The sequence below is a fragment of the Helicoverpa armigera genome, chromosome 23, assembly GCF_030705265.1.
Source record: "Helicoverpa armigera isolate CAAS_96S chromosome 23, ASM3070526v1, whole genome shotgun sequence".
NCBI lineage: Eukaryota > Metazoa > Arthropoda > Insecta > Lepidoptera > Noctuidae > Helicoverpa > Helicoverpa armigera.
The window spans coordinates 9,779,494-9,802,321 of NC_087142.1; the positions used below are offsets into that span (position 1 = coordinate 9,779,494).

Sequence of the window (22,828 nt, forward strand, 5' to 3'; positions counted from 1 at the left end):
TATTTTTTTTCAGGCGAAACAGCAAACACTGTAGAAAAACTAAAATGGTCTCACGTATGTGGATGGGTGCGAGGTATAGCGGAGACACACCGCTCGGTACTAGTGGCGTGTCTACTGCCCCATCCGCCGCACTACACGCGCCAGGCCGGACACTGGGACAACCTCGCTTCCAAGACGCATCATCTCAAGGACGGACTGAACAGGTACAGTAGTGTATACACCGCTCGGTACTAGTGGCCTGCCTGCTGCCGCACCCGCCGCACTACACGCGCCAGGCCGGACACTGGGACAACCTCGCTTCCAAGACGCATCATCTCAAGGACGGACTGAACAGGTACAGTAGTGTATACACCGCTCGGTACTAGTGGCCTGCCTGCTGCCGCACCCGCCGCACTACACGCGCCAGGCCGGACACTGGGACAACCTCGCTTCCAAGACGCATCATCTCAAGGACGGACTGAACAGGTACAGTAGTGTATACACCGCTCGGTACTAGTGGCCTGCCTGCTGCCGCACCCGCCGCACTACACGCGCCAGGCCGGACACTGGGACAACCTCGCTTCCAAGACGCATCATCTCAAGGACGGACTGAACAGGTACAGTAGTGTATACACCGCTCGGTACTAGTGGCCTGCCTGCTGCCGCACCCGCCGCACTACACGCGCCAGGCCGGACACTGGGACAACCTCGCTTCCAAGACGCATCATCTCAAGGACGGACTGAACAGGTACAGTAGTGTATACACCGCTCGGTACTAGTGGCCTGCCTGCTGCCGCACCCGCCGCACTACACGCGCCAGGCCGGACACTGGGACAACCTCGCTTCCAAGACGCATCATCTCAAGGACGGACTGAACAGGTACAGTAGTGTATACACCGCTCGGTACTAGTGGCCTGCCTGCTGCCGCACCCGCCGCACTACACGCGCCAGGCCGGACACTGGGACAACCTCGCTTCCAAGACGCATCATCTCAAGGACGGACTGAACAGGTACAGTAGTGTATACACCGCTCGGGCTCAACAGGTACAATGTACATTAAACAAGTGCATTAGATCTAAACCTTTAGGCAGGTCCCTCAGTTAAGTGAATAATCCAATAAGGAGGACCACTAAAATCATAAAGAAAAGTACACAGGCCATTACAAAAATACCCATAAAGATGATCGCTGTCGTCAGACCTTTTGTAGGACAGATAAAATCGGACCAATTTTTTGTAGGTTATTCTGGCTATTCGACCGACGTTTTGTAGGATGTACCTTCTTGTTCTATTTTTCTCCTACAAAAATTTGGGCGCCGATTATCGGACGTGGGCAACCAGCCTCAAGCCGAAAAGAAGTTAAATGACCCCTTATAAAAGTCTCCTTAGGTAACATTCAAATCTCTACATAACAGATTACACTAAGGTATAGGTATTTTTAACTACAAGACAACACCTTAAATGATTAGTTTACTTTATTATCCACAGATTATACTGCTTGATCCCGTACGGTATCATCACCCAGTCCATCTGGGACTACATCATGCCGGCCTGGATGGAAGCCATCTGCACTGATGTGCCGGAGAAGGTATGATATCATCACAATAGTATTATAGAGTCGACAGTTTGTGTGTGTGTGTGAGGGTGTGTGTGTGATTGATACCTCTTCCACACGCAAACGGCTGGCATGCAAGCTTAAAACGTATAATATGTGGAATGCTAATAAAGAATTGAATATTGAGTATGAAGGAAGCTAAATGACTACATGTTGGGTACTTTTTATCCGAGTGCGGGAAGTAATTCCCTAGGGACACGGAAATCCGCTTGTTCAAGCCAGTATCCAGTAATACATATGTCACTTGCCACTTGCTTCAATCTGTCACTTTCCTTTTCCAAAACAAATTTTTAGCGGTTGTAAACAATTCGGTAACCCGTATAGGGTTTTGTGCAGTTCACAGCTGTAAGTTTTCAAGGGAAAATGCTTTTGTTTGTACTAATTGACAGCAACTGTCAAATGTACCAAAAAATGGCCAGACTATTATGTATTTTACCTTTTGATTTCTTATTCCAGGAGTTGATGGAGTTGAAAGTACCTCTGGGCAAGATCCTGGAGCCAGAAGGCGCGATGGTGGGCGTTGATGAGAAGAATCTCTACAAGTTTGCTGTACTGAAAGTTACCAATACACCGACTCCTGATACTGTGCTGCCTGTGCTTGAGTGGTTCCAGGTATGTGCAGAATTCTTTTTTATTTATTTGACGTGATGACGCAAGTAACTTAGGAGTCGGCCGGTTTAAACACACCTAATTGCTCATTGTCACTATCAGATATAACTACTTATGTAAGGGAGTAGGGGAACATTGACAAACACATCTGATTCTTTTTGTTGCAAATTAACTTTAGGGTTCAGTAATAGTTGAAGACCTTATTCTAATGTGATTTTCGAAAAGGTAGGTGCAGACGCTAGCGCTTCAAACTACTACAATCTGTCTTTCTTTAATACATTTTAAAGTTGCTTGGGAAAAATTGCAAATTGGAGTCGCTTGATGTGCTGGCGTCTGTGCCTTAGGGTGTGTCTACACGTTGCAAGTAGCTGGAGCAAGTTAACATGCGCAATTGCGCGGGTGGGTATCTAGCTTTGGTAAATGCGCGAGTCGCTGGACCCGCGCGTTTTTTAAATGCATGTAACATGCGCATGTGCCCCAACATGCGCATGCTACAGTACATGCATCTAGTAGATGTTCCCTTGCTTTAAACTATGTAAGTGGGTATATAACATAGTATATTTTTTGTCAGACGATATCGATGCTAGAGGTGCGCATCCCGCTGTCGCAGCTGTTTGACCTGTTCAGCCACTGCGTCGTCAACCTGCCCGAGAAAATATTCAAACCGCCTACGCTAGGTAAGATTTATGTACATAATACTACAATGCTAATGTGTCATGTATATTAATAAAAATAAAAAAATACCTTCGGAAACTTTAACGGTTGCGCCGATTTTAATGTGACATATCTAGGAACCTTCGCTGGCATACCAGCTTTCAACAAAAAAAAACATCTCAATCGATTCATCCTTTTAAGAGTTATGGTGCCACTGATGGGGGCTCATAAAATAACATTACCTGCCTTTTAATGAACCTTAGAAAAAACTCAGTTCCTACAAAATTATGCAATATTTTATTTTACGCTCAAAGATCTCTTTTTCCAATTACAGACTGCAATCTTAAGCCTATGTATTTTCTCTTTAAGTCTAAGAACAGCATAATTATTAAGCTCTGCAATATCCCCCAGATGGCTCCAAACCCAAGGACTCGAAGGATTCTCCGAACAACGACAAGGAGAAGAAGGACAAGGATGACCAGGTCAAGCCCCAGAACCTCACCTGCTGCATACTCATGCTCGACATACTCCTCAAACAGGTGCGTTATATCTGCTGTTTATATCGGGTGTTTCGTTCATAATCACATTAAATTCTATCACCTGTACTTCATGATATTCTATAGCGAATTGTAAAAAAAATAACATAATCCATTCAGTGGTTTAGCCACAGGACTCATTTTTCGTTTTCATAATTTACAACATCATGTGTAAAGCAGAGATAAAGTTAGGAATATCGAATGTTTTGATCAGTTGACAGCTGTCAGTTTTCAAGGGAGAATTTCACCTGTTTGTAATGACTGACTTCTATATGGTGTTCTAATTTTCGTACATTTTTATTCTATTTACTTTGTTTGAAAAATGCATTTTTTTATTTTTACGTATTTTTCTTTTTTCTTTGTGTTAATCGACATATATCAACCAGTATATTAACGCATTTCATTTCATGTGATTATGAACGACACACCCGATATGTATATACTTGTCGGAGACTGTCAATAGTACAGACACTAAACGTCACGCAAGCGCGCCCTCTAGCGGCGTTTCCGGTGATGGCGCGCTTGGCAGAGTAGTGGCGGTCAGCGTGGCGTCCGCTGAGCTCAGTCTTGATCGAGTCTTCGTTGAGTCGTCGTGTTGCACACATCTCGAAACTGCCTTGCGTCACGTCTAGTGTACCTAGTGTTGTAGTGCCGTTGTAGATCCATATTGTAAAGTGTCTTTTGAAATTAAAGTGTAAAGGTTCTTCTAACCTAACAGACAGACATGTTGCTGGGGAGTTTGTTCCGCCACTTCTTCTCCCCAAGCCGAACATAGGAAGTGGCGAAGGGCGGGCGTTTTGGGGGCTGTCTTTTGTTCTGACTAATCTGAATAAACGTTTGAGTTTTGAGTTTGTTTGAGTTTTGAGTTTCTTTGAGTTATCTCTTTGCTTGATTACCCTAACTGATGTCGGACGATAGTGCCATCCTAATGACGCCCTCCGACATACTAATATTATAAAGCTGAAGAGTTTGTTTGTTTGTTTGAACGCGCTAATCTCAGGGACCTACAGTTCTGATTTGAAAAATTCTTTCAGTTATAGTGTTATAGTTATAGTATAAATGTGTGTAAATAAAAATGAATGTTTCCTCACCATACTATTATTGTACCAGATGGAGCTGCAACAGCGACGCATCAACAGTCAGAACGTGAGCAGCGAGGCCACCAAGCTGCTGCGGCTGATGCTCAAGTCCAACCAGACCAACACTATTGAGCATGGTAAGTTCTAAGTTCTTAATCGTGCATCTACACGGTGCAAGTTACAAGTTGAAGCACATGCGCAGGTTACATGCACTTTAACAACGTGTGGGTCCAGTGACTCACGCATGTACCAAAGGAAGCTATCGATCCGCGTGCTCTTGCATGTTAACTTGCTCCAGCTACATGCACCGTGAAGACGCACCCACGTTCTTTATTATGAGATGCAGTTAGAAATACCTTATTTATTTTCTGATGTAGGTATTCGAAAATAGGAAAAGGTCTGCTCTTTTAAGTTCTTGTCTATTCTGAGAGGTTCAAATTGCCTAAAGCTTCCCAGAGAATTGTGCATTTCCTTGGTATTTACAGTATCGTTTAATTCTCGATAGTTTCTAAATATGTGCACAAGTCGCGGAAGTTTAAAAACGTTTGATGCAGTAGACATTTTCGAATATTTGTTGCACATATATTTTAGTTTCATTTACATTTGTAAAAATTTAGTTTTTGAATATAATATTTTAGTCTTTTGCTTTACATTTGTAAAAATTGACCATACCTACTGAATATAATTTCAGCGGTGTGCCTAGCGGAGGGCGCATGTTCGTACTGCGAGGCGGCGGCGCTGTGGCACCAGCTCGCCGTGCTGCTAGTGAGGGCGCTGGTTCCTGACAAACCCGTCCCTGAGGTTAGTGCAATACTGCTTTTATTAACAGGGGATAGGGTGCTATTTACCTTGGCAGGTGACCATGATGTTGATGAGTTTTGTTAGAGATGTTGATAAAATTTATATGAACTTGGATTACGAGAGCTGCTAGATAATGTAGATGACCATGTGTCATCATCTCTCGACTCTTTTCCCAACTATGTTGGAGTCGAATTCCAGTCTAACCGGATACCACTGACTGAGTTGATACTCACATCATCTACTGATGTAGATGACCGTGTTAATGATGATGAAAATATGTTGTTAAAACTATGAAAAGTCTAATACTTCATCTTCACCCCACAGAGAGTTGCTTAATAATTTTCCATCACAAAAAAAAAACTTATTATATTATATCGTTTATTGCATTCCATAATGTACATTAGATGGAAAATATAAAATGATTATCACAATTATGGACCCTGATGGGCATAGCAAAATAGTTGGAAAAGAAGAAGGCGTTTAATTTAAGATAGCTTCATCTTAGTTCGTATAACATTTAATTAATGGCATTTTACATCCATATCCCTCAGCCATCACTAGAAGACATGTGGTCCGAACCCTCCTGTCACAAGAAAGCCCCCGAGGAAGACCGCAGCAAGGCTGGGCCTGCCGGTGGCGGCGGCGTGGAGGCGCTGATGTCCATCGCGCACCCCGCGCTGCCCGACCGCACCGTGGGCGGCGTGCTCGTGCACATGCCGCATGTACGTACCACATGTACTAGTCGTCGCCACGCCGCCTGTTAGCGTCGGTCAATAGCTGACATAGATTTGGGATCACAAGTTTGATAGGTTGGCAATGCGTGGTTCAAAAAAACTGTCAATTTCTTAGTCTTTCTGTATGTATCAAGCGCAAATGCTTACAGCAAGCGCCTTACACCCGCGATGTTGAAAAAATATTTTCAACATAACCTTATAGGTCCTATACTGATGTCGATATTGAGGACAGCAGCGCATATTAACTCACACATAAAAAATCACTCAACTGATTTATTTCATTTCAATAAAACCACTTTTACGGATTCTATTGCGGTTATATTAATACTATTTAATCCAGACGTTTCGGATCCTATACAGCATACATGGTCACGAACAGACTAAGGTGTTGGTCGTCTTGATAAAAACCGCGATATAATCTGTAAAAGTACTTTTATTTAAATTTCTAATATTCGCGTAAATGTCAGAAATCAATATCATGTATTTCAGTTTTGGCTCCACTAAAATCACTCAATTGCCAATCTACCTACTATTCTATATCTATGGCCATTAAAAAACCTAAAACATAAACTAAACTAAAATTGTTGTAGTAGTATATCGATGTTTTTACTGTGAATCAATTTGGTGTTACAGAGTAGGGTTTTAAAAGTAATTTAAACATAAAACTTCGCTTTTATTTTTTCCTTTTTTAATTAAAATTTCTGCATGGGCTAAATTAGTTTGATGGGTATTTATTGTGTGTGTTTTCACTGAACAGTCTTGATACTTTTTACTAGATCAATGGCTTTTTAACATCTATAAGAGATAATTTAAGCTGCATCAATGTCAAGTTGCTTGGTTTTAGCACTTGACACAAGGATTTTTAAATTTTCCACAATAAGTTACCATCGTTTTAAGTTCTAAAGTTACCGACGAATGACAGGCGGCGTGTGAGTCCGTGTCTAGCGACTATATCGTAACGTAGTTGTATAGTTTGTTCATTTCATGCAACTCTCTCTCATAAGCGACGTCGGCTCGGATGCCACGATCACTAAATCTTCGGGCGACACACAAGTATGTCACTGGATATTATTTTAGCTTTCTGAAGAGGTTTTTGACATTGATTACCACAAGATTATCATCACTTTCAAAAGTGAAACTTTGAAATTTACACAAAAATGGATAAAAGTTACACTTAAGATTGTAAAAGTTACACTTAAGACTGGCAACATTGCCAAAGGCTATTTAAAATACAAAGGTTCAGTTATTGCACAAAAAAATAAATAAATCTCATACAGCTCAGCTTGTGCAAAAATGTTCTGACCTTACTAAAGGATTTTGTTTAATATGGCGTTGCTAGCTGTTACGAAAAAAATTGTGGGTGTCGCTAATATCACATGAATTTTTGGTTGAATATGAAGTTCAGTGTCAGAAATCTCGGAAGCAAAGCGTCTGTCTTACCTAACTCTTGTGCTTTTTCATATGTGGACGTGTTTTGTTTTATTGGTGTTAGATATACGCCGATGGTATACTGTTTCTAAAAGCAATGCCAATATTTTAAATTTTTCAATGGTGGCAAATTATTGAAAATTTAAACGATAACTGTTTAATGACAGACTAGATTTTTTGTATATTTTTTACAGTATAAAACCGGCCTCTAGTTAGGACTTCACTGTGTTTACACAAAATAGCTGAAGTAGTTATAGACAATAATTAATATTTTAGCTTGCAATGTTGTACTACACAGTGTAGTCTGTAGTTTGATGTTGTGCTGTAGTTTAGTGACCTTGATTATGGTAACACAGTTGAAGGTCAAAACTTGATTACAAATACATACGTCACAAAATTGATTAGAAAACGCTGAGTTTTTGTTGAGATATCACTGTTATTACGTTATGTATTTTCAATCAAGTTGTACTTAATTAGCCATCCCATGAAAAAAATAAACTCTTTACTAAGGTAGTATTATAAAACCCTGTACTAACGGCAATATAACAGCCTGCCTGCTAAACCCTATAGCTACCTCAAAATAAAACCCAAAAAAAGTATAACCAACAACAAAAACAACTGTATTTAGCAGTAGCATTCACGCAGTATAACTAGTACTAGCTGTAGAGCACACTAACATTTAGCAATGGTGATGAGTGTGTGATGACGTGGTGATGACAGATAATGACGGCGACGGTGGAGACGATCACGGAGCAACTGGACATGGCGGTGTCTCTGCCGCCCCCTGACGCGCCTACCATGGCGACCGCCCATACTGTCACGCTGACTGATACTGATGTGGCTACTGCTACTGCTGATGTAAGTAATGAAGATAGGTTTTGATAAAACATATATTTAAATTCGATATTTATATGTCGAGGCTTGTCATTAAGAAATTAACTTGTTTTTGTTACCTATTCTTTTATTAGTCTGTAAGCCTTCTTAAAATGAATAAAATAAAAATTATGATGTTAATTTTGATGAGTAGTTGAGGAAATTTTTCTAATGATAAGTTTCAATGAAAAAATGATTTTACCCTTCAAAATAATTGTATCACAAAAAAACTTGATGATCGGTTATTCGCAATATTTCAAATATTTTTGAATGTTATCCTAACGTGGTGTTAAGACTTTCTTCTCCAATATGATTTAGTGCTTTCTTAATTCTTCGTAGAAAAATGCCTCTCGCATGTTAATGCTATGGGTACAGAGTTAATTTATTTTAATAAAATGACTCGGTACAGGTATCAACACCAAACTTACTTGGAGACCACGAGAACATGGCGGAATCAGTAGAAGATGATATGACTAACTTCTGGCCGACTTCTGCGGGGAAGTTCCACTTCTGCATCGATGAGCTGCCTCAGGAGTTGCAGTACATACATCAGCTGCTACAGGTATGGTGCTACGAGTGCTACGGCGTAGCACTTTGCTACGATTCTTGAACTTAGTATGCATCTACACGGTGCATGTAACTGGAGCAAGTTAATATGCGCAAGTGACGATTGACAAATGACAAGACACGCTTGTATATAAAATGCATGTAATCTGCGTATATGCCTCAACATACGCAAGCTACTTGCACCGTGTCACCATATTACCTTTTATTTATTATATTGAATTGTTTCCCATATTTGTATTATTCCAAACACGCGATTTTTCTAAATTCGATTTTATTGAGTCTGCTGTATATCTGCACTCTTGTACTTCTAGGAACTCAAGAGCACCTCTCGTCCCGACGTGCTGTACCACTTACTGCAGTGCCTGCAAGTCCTAGTTCTGAGCACGGACGCGCTGGCTGACCACCGCGGCTTCCTCATCTGGTGCCAGGAGAACCTCCTCATTGACAAGTCAGTATACCCACAGGAACCCATCCCTTCATTGAGAACTAGCGACTCGTCCCGGCTTCGCACAGGATAACAGCATTTCCCCACTATTTAATGGATGTTATTATACACATAAACCTTCCTCTTGAAACGCCCTATCTGTTAAAAATACCGCATGAAAATCAATTGCGTAGTTTTGAAGATTTAACGTACAAAAGGATATAGGTGCCGAAAAAGCGACTTTGAATATGGGCAAGATTTTCGGCAATGCAGCAATTGATTGAGTGATGCTGCGACAGAGATAGAAGAGAGAGCCCTAAGCTGATGCCTCGCCCAGAGCTCTCTTTTCGATTGCTGTGGCCGCATCCTTCCTCGCTACAGTTGGAAGCAGTAATATAAAGCCTTATCACAATGTATGAAGCGAAACACCTTTGCTGACAGTGGCAGCGATCTGTGCTGCAGCGCTGTGCATCATATGTGAACGTCGCAGTATAAATAGCACACCACCAGAAATAATGTCGCTAACTGATCAAACCACTAAAGATGCTGTCCAGATTTCTGAAAGTTATTTTAGTACTATCAACCAATCACAATGTAGGCATGACCCACTTTGTGGAAAACTCTTGTTTTTTTTACAAAACAATAAACTTTACCGCATTCGTGTCCGTTGAATTTCGCTAAGGATGGTCATACATATGTCGGCGTCAGGGTCCGAACATTGTTAAATGAAACAAAGGTGTCTACACACAATCACTTGGTTTATTCCAATTAACACAATATTAGTCACTACCATTAATATTAACGAAATAAATGATCACGCGGGAGGTGTGCACTCCGCAACGCTCGGTGAACGAATGACCCGAGTCGTGCGCGCGCGCCGCTTTATATAAGGTTCACCGCTGACTCATCGACGGTGGCGCCGTCACATACATATCATTGGTTGTGTTTCATGTTTGTTTTTTTTTTATATATTTTTATTTGATTATTAATGTTAATCAATCTTCCTCTTTCAGCCTATGGAACGTGTGCAACGCCTGTCATTCCCACATCTGCTCAGTAGCCGTGCCAGTGCTGCTCCATTGCGTGACCCTGGCCGGAGGAGCAGACGTGTTCTGCAACCTCATCCGCGACCAGTTCCATCATCACGACTATCATGTGCGCTTCACTGCTGTTGAGAGAGTCACTATTATCATCAGGTATGTACTATGTAGGTAGTTATAGGAGAAAAAGCATTTTCATTGTGTCACAAGTTTTTTTTTTATTAAAGTATCATTTTGTTTTATTTTTTGTCCTGTTCCCAAATCTTCTCTTTGTTCACTCATGATGTTTATCGCTTTCCCTTTTCTCTGCTGTCTGTCGCATTTATCATACACTCCACTTTTTATTTATATAATTTTCAAGCTATCCATTTATCTTGTTCTCTTTATTCTCCCTCTTCTTTTTTATTCTCTTTATATCATTAGGCCGATATCTAGTACACATTTATTTAGTCTTCAACAACATCCACAGAGACTTATATAAGACTGAATAGTATGCTATGAAAGCAACTACATCTTCGTAGTTCTATATGTGTGATTACATACTTATGCGCTTTACTCTTCTGTAACTCTTGACGGCCTCTTCTTAATCCTCCATCTTTTCCAATATCTTCTAGATTCATGGACGGTTCTCCAGTGAAGACCAGCCTGCCGCTACAAACAGCCCTCGCTACTGCCTTCTGCTACCTGATCTCCAGCATGGATGACATCAATGTGTACGTGGCACAGCGAGCCACGCTATACATCGGCACTGTGCATGACAATGCTATTGATGTAAGTGTACTTTGACGGCCTTTCCCACTCCTACTTATAATATTATTAACACGCTTATATTAGCTTCACTTGTAACTAGGTCATCATCCTCCAAGCCTTTTTCCCAACTATGTTGAGGTATAACCGGAGGCAGCTGGGTACCAGTGCTTTACAAGGAGCGACTGCCTATCTGACCCGCACAACCCGGGCAACCCAATACCACTTTGTTCGACTGGTGTCAGACTTAGTGGCTTCTGACTACCCGTAACGACGCAAATACTTTTCACCTACAGAATTTCTATATAGGTATATGATTTGATAAATGTAATAGTGTAAATACTAAATTTATAATAAACTCTTTTGCAAAAAAACGGGCACCTATGCGAAACCTTGGGTTTAACGATTTTATGTATGTTTCAAAAGGTTTTAATGACTGGAGTAAATTACTAGCACCAAAAGAGTTAGAAAAACATGCGTAAGAGTGTATTCTAAGTTTAAATTTTGGAGAATTGCTAAGAAACTGATTAAAGCTTTTTCTTGTCCCACTCTTGGTAGAAAGCTCGTTGGCAGTTTGAAAAGTTTTCGATGTGATTTTCATAAAACTGACTGTGCGGTTTACGAAAGTTAAAGAAAGGGATATTTTAAACCGCCGAACTTTCTACCAGGAATTGGGCAATAAAAAGCTTTAATAAGTTTCTTAGCAATTCTCCAAAATTCAAATTTAGAATACACTCTCTGACGCATGTTTGGCTAGCCCTTTTGGTGCTTGTAACATATGTCAGTCATCAGAACCCGTTGAAGTAAACATAAAAGTCGTTCAACCCAGGAAATCACATAGGTGCCCGTTTCTTTGCAAAAGAGTGTATTATTGAAGCGACTCGAAGCTGGATTTGTCAAGCATTTACGTCTTCAAAAGCGGCCATCATCATTAAAACCTATATGACGTTGTATATGTCACCGTAAAATTACAAACATCGTTAGATTACAATCTATCTCGAGAGATTGTAAACTGTCGAATTATTGTGAACCGTAACATCTGATTGCAATTTAACGTATTATTTTTCGCTCGAGATAGATTGTATTCTAACGATGTCTGTAATCTTACGGTGACATATATATAGCCTGAACTAGTAAAAAAACTACAAAGAAGAATTGAAGAAGGATCTAGAAGAACTGGAAGTGCCCTGGTACTCCCTGTACTATGTTATCAGTATTCAAAAAGGTGACACTGTCGCCTCCATGGATATTGATAACGTGGTACAGTGGGTAACCGCTTACCGCAATCAGAAGACAGAAGACTTCTATCAACAATCATGCCGCTTAGGTGACTTTGATCATATGTTTTTGTGTAATTTTCTGATCTTCTGCCCTCTCTGTTTTGCGTATAATATTTCCGTCACACAGATACCAATCATTAAAAAAAATACATAGTGCCCCTTATATTTTTGACTATCCATTGGCCTTAAAATTGTCTCCTCCTGCCTCTAGCTATCTACTGTTATAATTAAACATCCCTTCAATAGACTGCATCCAGTTTTTTCACTGCCGCCCATCGAAGGTCCCTTCTTCAATATACCACAGATTAAACAATCTCCTTACTTGCAGCTACTCCTCTATTGCTTGGAGACGCAGTTCGACCTGGTGATAGTAGACCGGCCGATGATCTTGCAGTCCATTTACCAGCTCCACAACACCCTCAGTGACCGCAAGATCCTCACGTGGGAGTTCTTCCTCAATAGGTTCGAAGCTCTCTTCTTGGAGGCGCAGATCAATTCTAATAAGACTATCGACTTCTCTAATTTGAGGGGTGAGTTATTTTGTCTCCTAACTGACTTATTAAAAAATGTTTGGTTCTATTTTCGAAGACAACTGTCTGATTAACTAGTAACTTTGATAATGATGTAGGTAAAATATATTTTGTGTTCTGGAAATAAACATACAAGAATAGTCCTGCGATGCGCATGTGTCGAGTAAGCTGGAGCGGGGTCTGAGAGCGCGTGGCCGCAGGTTCGCTGATGGCCTGTTTTCACTTCAGGTGCCGAAGCTGTGTCCACGCTCTTTCATTCGCGTTCGCGTTCATCGTTCTTTCAAGCACTCCTTGCATTGCGCAGACCTCTTTCTTGTTATTTGAAAGAGAGAGTCTTTAATGTTTTTTTCTTTATTTCCACAGAGCTAGTAAGCAGCGAGACGAGCTCGGAGTGGTTCCTGTACAAGGTGCGTCGTGCCCACGAGGCGCTGAGCGTATCAGCTCGCTCACACAACGTGAACACGCTGAGCGCCTCCTTCGGCACCAAGTGGCCCTACAAGCGCACCATCTCCGCGCCCGCCACCATGCCGCCGCATCCCGACACCAGGCATGGTAACTACACGACAGTGGCCTTCGGCTTCCGACTTACCGGATTCAGCCGGGTACCAGTGCTTTACAAGGAGCGACTACCTATCTAACCTCTTCTACTCGGGTAACCCATACCTTTTGGTAAGACTGGTGTCAGACTTACTGGCTTCTGACTACCCATAACAACTGCTAAGGGTGTACAATGACAGCCGTGACTTACAGTTTAACGTGCCATCCAAAACACAGTAATTGGTGTCTAAGATGTACTTGGAAAGTATATACTAACTTAAAACAGTTACATTGGTACTTCCCTGACCTGGAATCGAACCCTTGAACGTTGGTTCTTTACCCACTGGGCCACCACGACTTCTCGTATCGATCTTTAGTTATTCACCAAGTTAAATACTACACATCATATCTTCCTCCCTCAGAGCGTGAGAAGGTGTACTCCCGTCAGTACTCGGCGCCTCTGCTAAAGCGCAAGACGTCCCGCTTCGGGCTGGGGCAACTGCTGGCCGCGCCGCAGCCGCTCGCAAGCGCGCAGAGGTCCAATAACTCGCATGGTGAGTTTGTTAAAAGTTAAAAGTGCTGATTTTCAGCTCACATTGAATAAATGATTTTGTAGCATTTAAGCGAGATGCTCACAAGCATACTACACAGGATTCTAACTCGTGCAGAACAGCAAATAATAAGCAAGGCCTGAATAGGACTGCGTATTAATAAAAATGCTTCATTAAAATTTTATGTTATTTTAAGCCCTTACTGGATGATAATATTTTCAGTTAATTATAACATATTATGTAATCTTAATCTTGGACGACTGTGGATACATGTATTAAGAAAATGATTTGTAATGAATAAACATTATTTAAGGTTTAACTTCACTATTTATTTAATAAAAGAATTACAAAATTATTTTATATAGAACCTACAATGTGCAAGCCCGGTGACAGAGAGAGAGAGATGTTGCCAGTAAAAATAAAATATTTAAATGTATACCATATCTCAACACGCCTCCTTACATTTATATTTTATTTTCATACATATTTTAAAACCTTTAGACTTTAAATAATAATTTACTTTAACAAATACCTACTAGGCAACATTTATTACAGTTATCCTTTTACACACACATACTATGTACCTGTTTATCTTACCTCACATTACTTTAGTTTAACTCACATAATATTTAATAATACCTAGCTTGCACACTCTTTCTTTACATAACAGTACTTTTATTTTAAACACTTACAAACAAAATTTAAAAATAAACTTAAAAACTTTACTTAAAAATTTATAAACTTTACTTTCTTATGTATTTAGGTTTTACAGTAAATCAACATTTTATTCTAATTTCAACATTTCTCTAAACTTAAGAAATTTTAATTTTCCCAAAGATTTAGTAAGTATATCTGCAACATTTGAATTTGAGTCAATCTTTACAATTTCAATAACTTTATTTTTATAATTTTCATGAACATAATGATATTGTACTTCTATGTGTTTAGAGTTTTTAGTAAAATTACCATATTTGGCTATAGACAGTGCTCCTGAGTTATCTTCATAAATTCTAATAGGCTTACAAATTTTAATGAACATATCACTAATTAAATTTTTTAAGAAATTTATCTCAGTTACAGCATCAGATAATGCAACATATTCTGCAAAGGTAGATGACTTGGTTACACAACTTTGTTTCCTAGACTTCCAATAAATTGGGTTTCCAAACAATTCAATGACAAAACCTGTTGTTGACTTCCTATCCGTGATATCTCCTGCCCAATCGGCATCAACATAACAATTTACAATATTATCAATTTTAAGACTTTGTCGGTAAGTTAATTTTAAATCTTTTGTTAGATACAAATACTTTAAAACTCTTAATGCATATTTAAAATGTGTTTCATCATAACAATTTTGGAATCTACTTAAATAGTTTACACTATAAGATATGTCAGGCCTAGTACCATGACTGATATACAAGAGTGCACCTATCAAGTTTCTGTATTTAACATCCTCATTTACATCAGATTTGTTTAGTTTTAAATTGAGTTCCATTGGAGTTTTGTACAATTTCGAATTTTTTATGTTATATTTTTCTGCTAAAGAATCTATGTAATTTTTCTGACATAAAGTTAAGACATTTATAGAATCATTATAATCATACTCAATATCGATTCCAATATAGCTTTTCACTCTATTTAGATCTTTCATTTTAAATTTATTATGCAGCTGTTTCTTAATATCTTTTATAATGTTAACATCTCTACAACAAATTAATAAGTCATCGACAAACAAAAGTATATAAACTGTTACATTGTTTTCTCTTTTTACATACAGACAATAATCATGCTTGCTTCTATAAAAACCAAGATTTTTAATAAAATCATTAAAACATTCATACCAAGCTCTTGGACTTTCTTTTAAACCATACAAAGCTTTATTTAACTTATAAACTTTATTAGAACCATCATTATAACCTTGTGGCTGCTTTACATAAACTTCTGATATTACACTACCATTTAAAAAGGCTGTTTCCACATCCATTTGATGAATGTGTAAACTATACTGACAAGAATAAGATAATAACAATTTTAATGTTTGCATTTTGGCAACAGGTGAATATGTATCATCAATATTATCCTTTTGTTGAAAACCTCTAACTACTAAGCGAGCTTTATAAATGTTACCTGGTTTTCTCTTGTACACCCACTTCACATCTAGAATTTCCTTGTCCTCTGGTCTACTCACTAATGTCCATGTATTGTTTTAATAAGGCTGCTCATCTCACGGTCCATTGCATCTTTCCATTGATTGGTCTCATCACTTTGTATCGCCTCCTGAAATGTACCTGGAATCATAGCGTCACAAAAATTTGCACAAATACAGTAATATCCAAATTCTTCATCAAATCTGACTGGACGTTTGATGTGTCTCTTTGTTCTTCCTTGTCTATTATCATAATTGTCATCGTCATTCTGTAGATTATCATCATCACTTGCATCTATTGTTTGAGTCTCTTCCGGTAAGTTATTTTCTATTATTTCCTTTACTACTTCTTGTTTTTCTTCTTCTGAATCCGTATCTTCACTGTTGTCTATAAACTTTACATCTTCTTCTATAATATCAACATGTCTGGCAACTATTATTCTATTATTTATCAATACTTTATAACCAACTTCAACATATCCAAGTAGTATTCCTAATTCTGCCTTTTATCCCACTTTGATCTTCTCTTTTCTTCTGGTATTCTGACATAAACTCTGCTTCCATATAATTTCAATTCTTTGATTGATGGTTTCTTATTGAAGAATATCTCATAGGGTGTTTTCCTTACTACAGTATTTGCCAAACTCCTATTTTTCAGATAAGCTGCTGCTTTAATAACTTCTGGCCAATAGCATCTATTTACTCTTGCTTCTGCTAGTAAACATCTAGCCATATCCATTATAGTCCTGTTATATCTCTCCGCAGTTCCATTCAACTCGTGTACATATGCTGGGCATGTCTTTATTAATATTCCTTTTTCTCTTGCAAAACTATACATTTTACTGTTCATATATTCTTTACCGTTATCACATCTTAATTCTTTTATCATTTTTCCAGTTAAGTTTTGAACTACATTTACATATTCTATAAAGCAATCTGCGACTTGATCTTTTGACTTGATACAATAAACTTTTGCCAATTTGCTGTAGTCGTCTATGAAGGTCACAAAGTATTTTTCACCACCATATCCTGTTGTATTATGTGGCCCATTTACATCTGTATGAATAATTTCTAATATATCTTCAGCTCTTCTTCTATTATTATTAAATGGTAAGTTGTGCATTTTGTTTTCAATACATGTAGCACACTTCATATACTCTAATTCTATTTCTTTAGGTATTCCTTCAAGTAACTGATCTTTACACATAATTTCCAAATATTTAAAGTTGACATGTCCAAGTGTACGATGTAATTTTTCCTTCACTGTCAATGTACTCTTACTCACATTAGCTTGTATTTTACTATATTCAACATAACTGATCACTTTGTATAAACTTTCTTCCTTTTTTGCTATTGCCATTACTTTGCCATAAGAATCATAAATTTTTGCCCAATGTCCTTTTGATACTACTGTGTTACTCTTATCTGTGATCCTTGCATAACTCAATAAGTTTGCCTTCATTTCTCTCACGTAGAATACATTTCTTACTGTCACATATGTTCTTGAACCATACACAAGAAAATATAGCTTAATGTCACCAACCTTTGTAGCTTCTAGTATTCTGCCATCACCAACTTTGACTTTAACTGGATTCTTCAATATAACTGACTTTTCAAAGTACTCATCACTATTTATAATGTGATCTGTGCATCCACTGTCCAGTAACCATGTTATCTGATACTTATTCGGCTTATTTTCACTTACACTTGAGGTCATATGATTTTGAATAACTGAAGTATGGAAATTACTTTGTTCACTCTGTGTATTTGATGCACTATAATTTCTCCCTCGACCACGATTAAATCCACGACCACGATTGAATCCTCGACCACGAGCACGATATGTAGACTGACCTCTTCCTCTTATATTTTGTCCTCTATTGTACCAGCAATTTTTCTTTATATGACCTGGTTTTCCACACACAAAGCACAGATTTGAGTTAGGGGCCGCCTTTGTTTCCGCTTTAAAAGCATTTGATTTGTCTGGAACTTCTGTCTTTTCTTGTGGTGTTTGTGCCAAATATTTTATTTTTATTTTGTTCATTAAGTAATCCACAGTTCTTTCTTCTTTTGGCAGGACATCTAATAGGTCGCCTATATGGCTATATTCATTTGGCAATGCTCTAAGCATGTAATTTAATTTCTCACTTTCCGATATTTTTGCACCAGCCTGTTTAAGCTCATTGACAGACTTTTCAAACTCATCGAAGAAGGAATCTAAGTCAGTGTAGTTTTTTAGTTTCAAATTTTCAAGCTTATTTCTATAAACGATTTGTAGTGATGTCGAGCCCTTTAAATACATCGAGTCAAATTTTGTAATGATATCGTATGCCGTTTCACATTCAGAAATGTATTCTAATTGTTTATTTGTAATGGCCCCATAGATATAATTCGTGGCTTGCACATCCTTTTCCATCCATTTGTCTTTGTCATCTGTACTTCGGAGTTTTCGCATTATAACCTCTTGGCACTTTTTATACTGTAAATACTTCGTTAATCTGATCTTCCAATTGGCGTATTCTTTACCATCGAATATCGGTATCATTATTTGATTTGAGGCATGCTCCATTTTGATTTGGTTTCACACTTCACGTTGTACGGAACTTTTCTTAATCTGACGAAACTTTTGTAATCTTTTTGTATTTTTTATTAACCACGCATCAGCTACCATATTAAGAAAATGATTTGTAATGAATAAACATTATTTAAGGTTTAACTTCACTATTTATTTAATAAAAGAATTACAAAATTATTTTATATAGAACCTACAATGTGCAAGCCCGGTGACAGAGAGAGAGAGATGTTGCCAGTAAAAATAAAATATTTAAATGTATACCATATCTCAACAACATGTAAGGATGAAATAGTAAAAAATATATTTCCAAAATCATTTCCTTCCAAAAGAAATATTTTTAGCCCTTTGATTTTACTTTACTTACTTTTATTCAAATCTCTTTAGCCCATTACAATCTCTCACTAAAATAACTTGGGTGTTAGTGAAAAACGTGTAAAGAGTTTTGTTTTCTTCCTAGATGGATTCCACTCCCTATCTGGTCGTTCAGAAGACACCCTGACCACTATACTACCGAAGGCAGTTGATCTTGAGGAGGCAGACAGAGAGACCACTAACTTGCTGGTGTTTTTGCTCATGCAGTTCTTGTCCAGGTAACTTAACCCAACATTCTTTTTATGAATGTTACACAAGAATATTTATGAAATGTTCCCCAGCATATAAACTATATAACTATATCATATAACTTACTATAAAACTATATAATATATAACTTTTGATAATGTATGTACTTTCAAACTTGTCCGAAATTGATGTCAACCATTCTCAAAGTCGTGTCAAACATTTGCATTAATATTATTTAATTAATCTTAAACTGGGCAAGGAATACATACATATACATAAATACATTAATTTTTCCTTAGGTCTGATCAAGCGCACCCGTTAGAAGATAAGCAGTCATCCAAAACGCAAGAATTGGTGTTGAAACATCTATTTCTATTATTAGGATATAACTGTGTGGAGAAGTACTTTCATATATCACCATTTACGTTAAGGTAAGTTTCTAAGAATTTTAACATAATTTTATTTATTTATTTTTTGAATATTTTTTGCCATATCTTTTCTGGTCAGATACCATTTTATTGTTTACTCTATTGTAAAAGATAATTCTTATATACATTGTCAAGTTCTTCTAAGCAAACAATTTGTATGTACATATACCTACCATTTTTCATTTGACAATTCATAGTAAATTACGTTGGATATTCGCTACTTTCAATGTCAACAATAAAGTTAGGTTTTATCATATTTCTGTGCCCCTTAAATATCTATCGGGCAGACTGTAAAGTAACTGACCATTAACAAACTGAAAGTTAATGAAGTTACTTTCCTGTCCTATCCGTGAAGGCAATCGTCCATCTTCAACGCGTTCATGGCGAATCTGCCGCAAGTGCTGGATCAGAACCATGTCATGGGAGCCAGTATTGCTGAACCTACGCTGCTACTTTTACAGGTGCGTATCCATTTTTAAAGGTATTTGATTTATTACGCGAATTTCCAATTTAATATTTATATTTGGGTATAGCTTCAGGGCATATTGCATCAAGATCATCAGATGTGATTGTATGTTGTCGTTTTTGAATTGTGTGCCCCTAATGTTTCAATTACTTAGTAGAATTCTTACCGTCAGTTGCACAATGCTCCATTAAAGTTAAATCTCCTTTAAATCCATTGCTGACTCTTTCTTTGTCAACAAGATAAAATGTGTCAGCAATAGATTTAATGAAGCTTTAACTTTAATGGAGCTTTGTGCAACTGACACTAAGTCTCGTGTCGGTAAGTCGTTTGACCTCCAATCTTGTCCGCCATGCCGTTAGGCTTTCAAATTGTCATGCCTGTAATATTAAATATTCTCGAGCTTCATTGGGCGGGATATTCATCGGTTTGGTCACGCCTACCATTCTTTACTTACAAACACGCGCCTGACCTACCTGCCTCATGCATTTCCTTTGTCCATGGTTGTGCAGTACTGTTGCGGCGCGGGCAGCAGCGCCTGCAGCCCCGCTAGCACGCACTCGCTGGCGGCCCTCGAGCCCCACGTTAGGCGCCACTGGCTTATGGCGTTACTCGTCGTGTTGTATAAGGTAATCATCAAACTCATGATATGTTCTATAGAACCAGCCCATTATTTTCAAAATGTAACCTCCAACCAATCAAGATATTTGATTGGGTTTGATTTGACAAGGAAAACGAATGCCTCGATAGTTCTAGTTACTGATAGTTTTTATCTCGCCTGCCTTAAAGTTACATTGACTTACAAGACTTAGTTGCTTACCATCCTTATGCCATCTCCCCTATCCTTCCTCAATCCATGCCCCCACGGGTCGTCTATTGTGGTCTTATGGGGGTACTCCTGTGACATATGAGTGCAGTAAGACATGTTGCAGTACCACTACGGCGCAGGCAGTGTGTGTGCGATGGTACAGTCACTGGTCCGCGTGGTGCTCAACACGGTGGAGGCGCAGTACCACCAGTGCAAGCGCATCCCGCCCATGATCGTCATGCCGCACTCCGCTAGAGCTAGAGGTAGCTATATACTCATCATCATTTCATCTCCCAAGCCCCAACTGTGTTGGTGTCGGCTTCCAGTCTAACCGGATTCAGCTGAGTACCAGTGTTTTACAGGGAGCGACTGCCTATCTGACCTCCTCAACCCAGTTACCCAGGCAACTCGATACCCCTTAGTTAGACTGGCGTCAGACTTACTGGCTTCTGACTACCCGTAACGACTGCCAAGGTTACAATGTTCAATGACAGCCGTTTTTTAGGGTTTCGTACCCATCTGTCACTAGGCTGTATCTCATGAACGGTGATAGTTAGAGAGTTGACATGTTTACAGATGATGTATTTTTGTTGCCGCTATAACAACAAATACTGAAAACTAGAATACAATAAATATTTTGGGGGGCTCCCATACAACAAACGTGTTTTTTCCGTTTTATAAATAATGGTACTTGACCGGTTTTTTATGGTATGAAACTAACACAGCCACTCCTTCCCCAGACCTGAGCCAGCCGTCTCTAAAGACGGAGCACGAGGCGGGCCCGGCGCCGGGCAGCGCGGGCAGCGGCGGCGAGCGCGGCAGCAGCCCGCAGCCGCCCGACCGCGCCAAGCCCAAGCTGCACCACAAGTCGCCCGCGCACATGCACACGCACTGGGAGGAGCCCGCCAAGACTAACAAGTTAGTACTACTGCTTTATTTAGCATTTTTAGGTACTGACGGATATATATGTGAATAAATTACATTTGATAAAAATATTCTTTGAGCTCTTTGATACGTGAAATGTTAAATATTAATAATTTTGCGGCTTCATTTAACTAATGACCAATTGCGTGTTTATTAAAAATATTTTTTTTGACTCTGTGTTAATGTGAAGATACCTGGTTCTCAATGTATGACAATGTTTATTTATGTCATCAAAAGTGGGATCAAAATATTGTCCTTTACTGCATACTTCATCATTTCCCGAAATGTGTAACTACATTCCAGGATAAGTTTCAATCCATGGGATATTTATGACTATACCAAGCTTTTTATCATTTGAAGCATACGCTTTCAAGTGTACCTATGTCTTTATGACTAACCACCCTGTACTAAACAGGACTTATAGTGGGAGAGCCACGCTGTGCTAAGCCCTGGTACTTGTCACAGCACACTCGGGGCAGGCTCGACCGGGGAAGTACCACGCTCTCACGCGCAGCGCCCGATGCCGACGCTCTGTCGCTGCCAACCGCTGCCGTGACGAGTTCCGACTGCCCAACCTGCCCGGAATATCCAACATGTTCCGGGGAGGGTTACAGGTGACAAGCCATCAGCCACTCTGTGAGTGGCTGATCTGATTGGTCACTTGTCACGTTTGTCACCTGTTTATTTTGTCCACGGAAGCAAATGGCAAGCTTGGATTTTCTGTTGTAAGTCAGTAACGATAATTAGGCGCTTATGGTCTTACGACAATAACATATTGGTGTAGGGGTCCAATCTTTGAGTTGTTTCTATTCGTGTCAAGATTTTATACACAGGATATTTTTTACACAGTGCGCAAAAAAACGTGTGTTTCAGAATCAGAAACAGAACATCTGCATTATTAGTTTCTTTTCCGCGCTAAAATCTTTCGAGTGAGACCCA

General features: G+C 39.0%; 1 protein-coding gene across 1 annotated transcript in view; it reads left to right on the top strand.

The window, feature by feature from the left end:
- Positions 1-22,828, top strand: part of LOC110379012 (protein unc-79 homolog) — a 56,013-nt gene that overhangs the window by 11,270 nt on the left and 21,915 nt on the right. Inside the window, exons 14-36 of the mRNA XM_064040956.1 lie at positions 14-203; positions 1,465-1,564; positions 2,048-2,203; positions 2,772-2,877; positions 3,266-3,393; positions 4,501-4,606; positions 5,161-5,270; positions 5,822-5,992; positions 6,977-7,057; positions 8,153-8,290; positions 8,715-8,867; positions 9,184-9,320; positions 10,310-10,492; positions 10,951-11,107; positions 12,692-12,893; positions 13,257-13,445; positions 13,853-13,984; positions 19,163-19,295; positions 19,566-19,697; positions 20,050-20,155; positions 20,670-20,786; positions 21,090-21,228; positions 21,706-21,883. Of these exons, the coding sequence (XP_063897026.1) occupies positions 14-203; positions 1,465-1,564; positions 2,048-2,203; positions 2,772-2,877; positions 3,266-3,393; positions 4,501-4,606; positions 5,161-5,270; positions 5,822-5,992; positions 6,977-7,057; positions 8,153-8,290; positions 8,715-8,867; positions 9,184-9,320; positions 10,310-10,492; positions 10,951-11,107; positions 12,692-12,893; positions 13,257-13,445; positions 13,853-13,984; positions 19,163-19,295; positions 19,566-19,697; positions 20,050-20,155; positions 20,670-20,786; positions 21,090-21,228; positions 21,706-21,883 (3,244 nt within the window). The remainder of the gene's footprint in view (positions 1-13; positions 204-1,464; positions 1,565-2,047; positions 2,204-2,771; positions 2,878-3,265; positions 3,394-4,500; positions 4,607-5,160; positions 5,271-5,821; positions 5,993-6,976; positions 7,058-8,152; positions 8,291-8,714; positions 8,868-9,183; positions 9,321-10,309; positions 10,493-10,950; positions 11,108-12,691; positions 12,894-13,256; positions 13,446-13,852; positions 13,985-19,162; positions 19,296-19,565; positions 19,698-20,049; positions 20,156-20,669; positions 20,787-21,089; positions 21,229-21,705; positions 21,884-22,828) is intronic.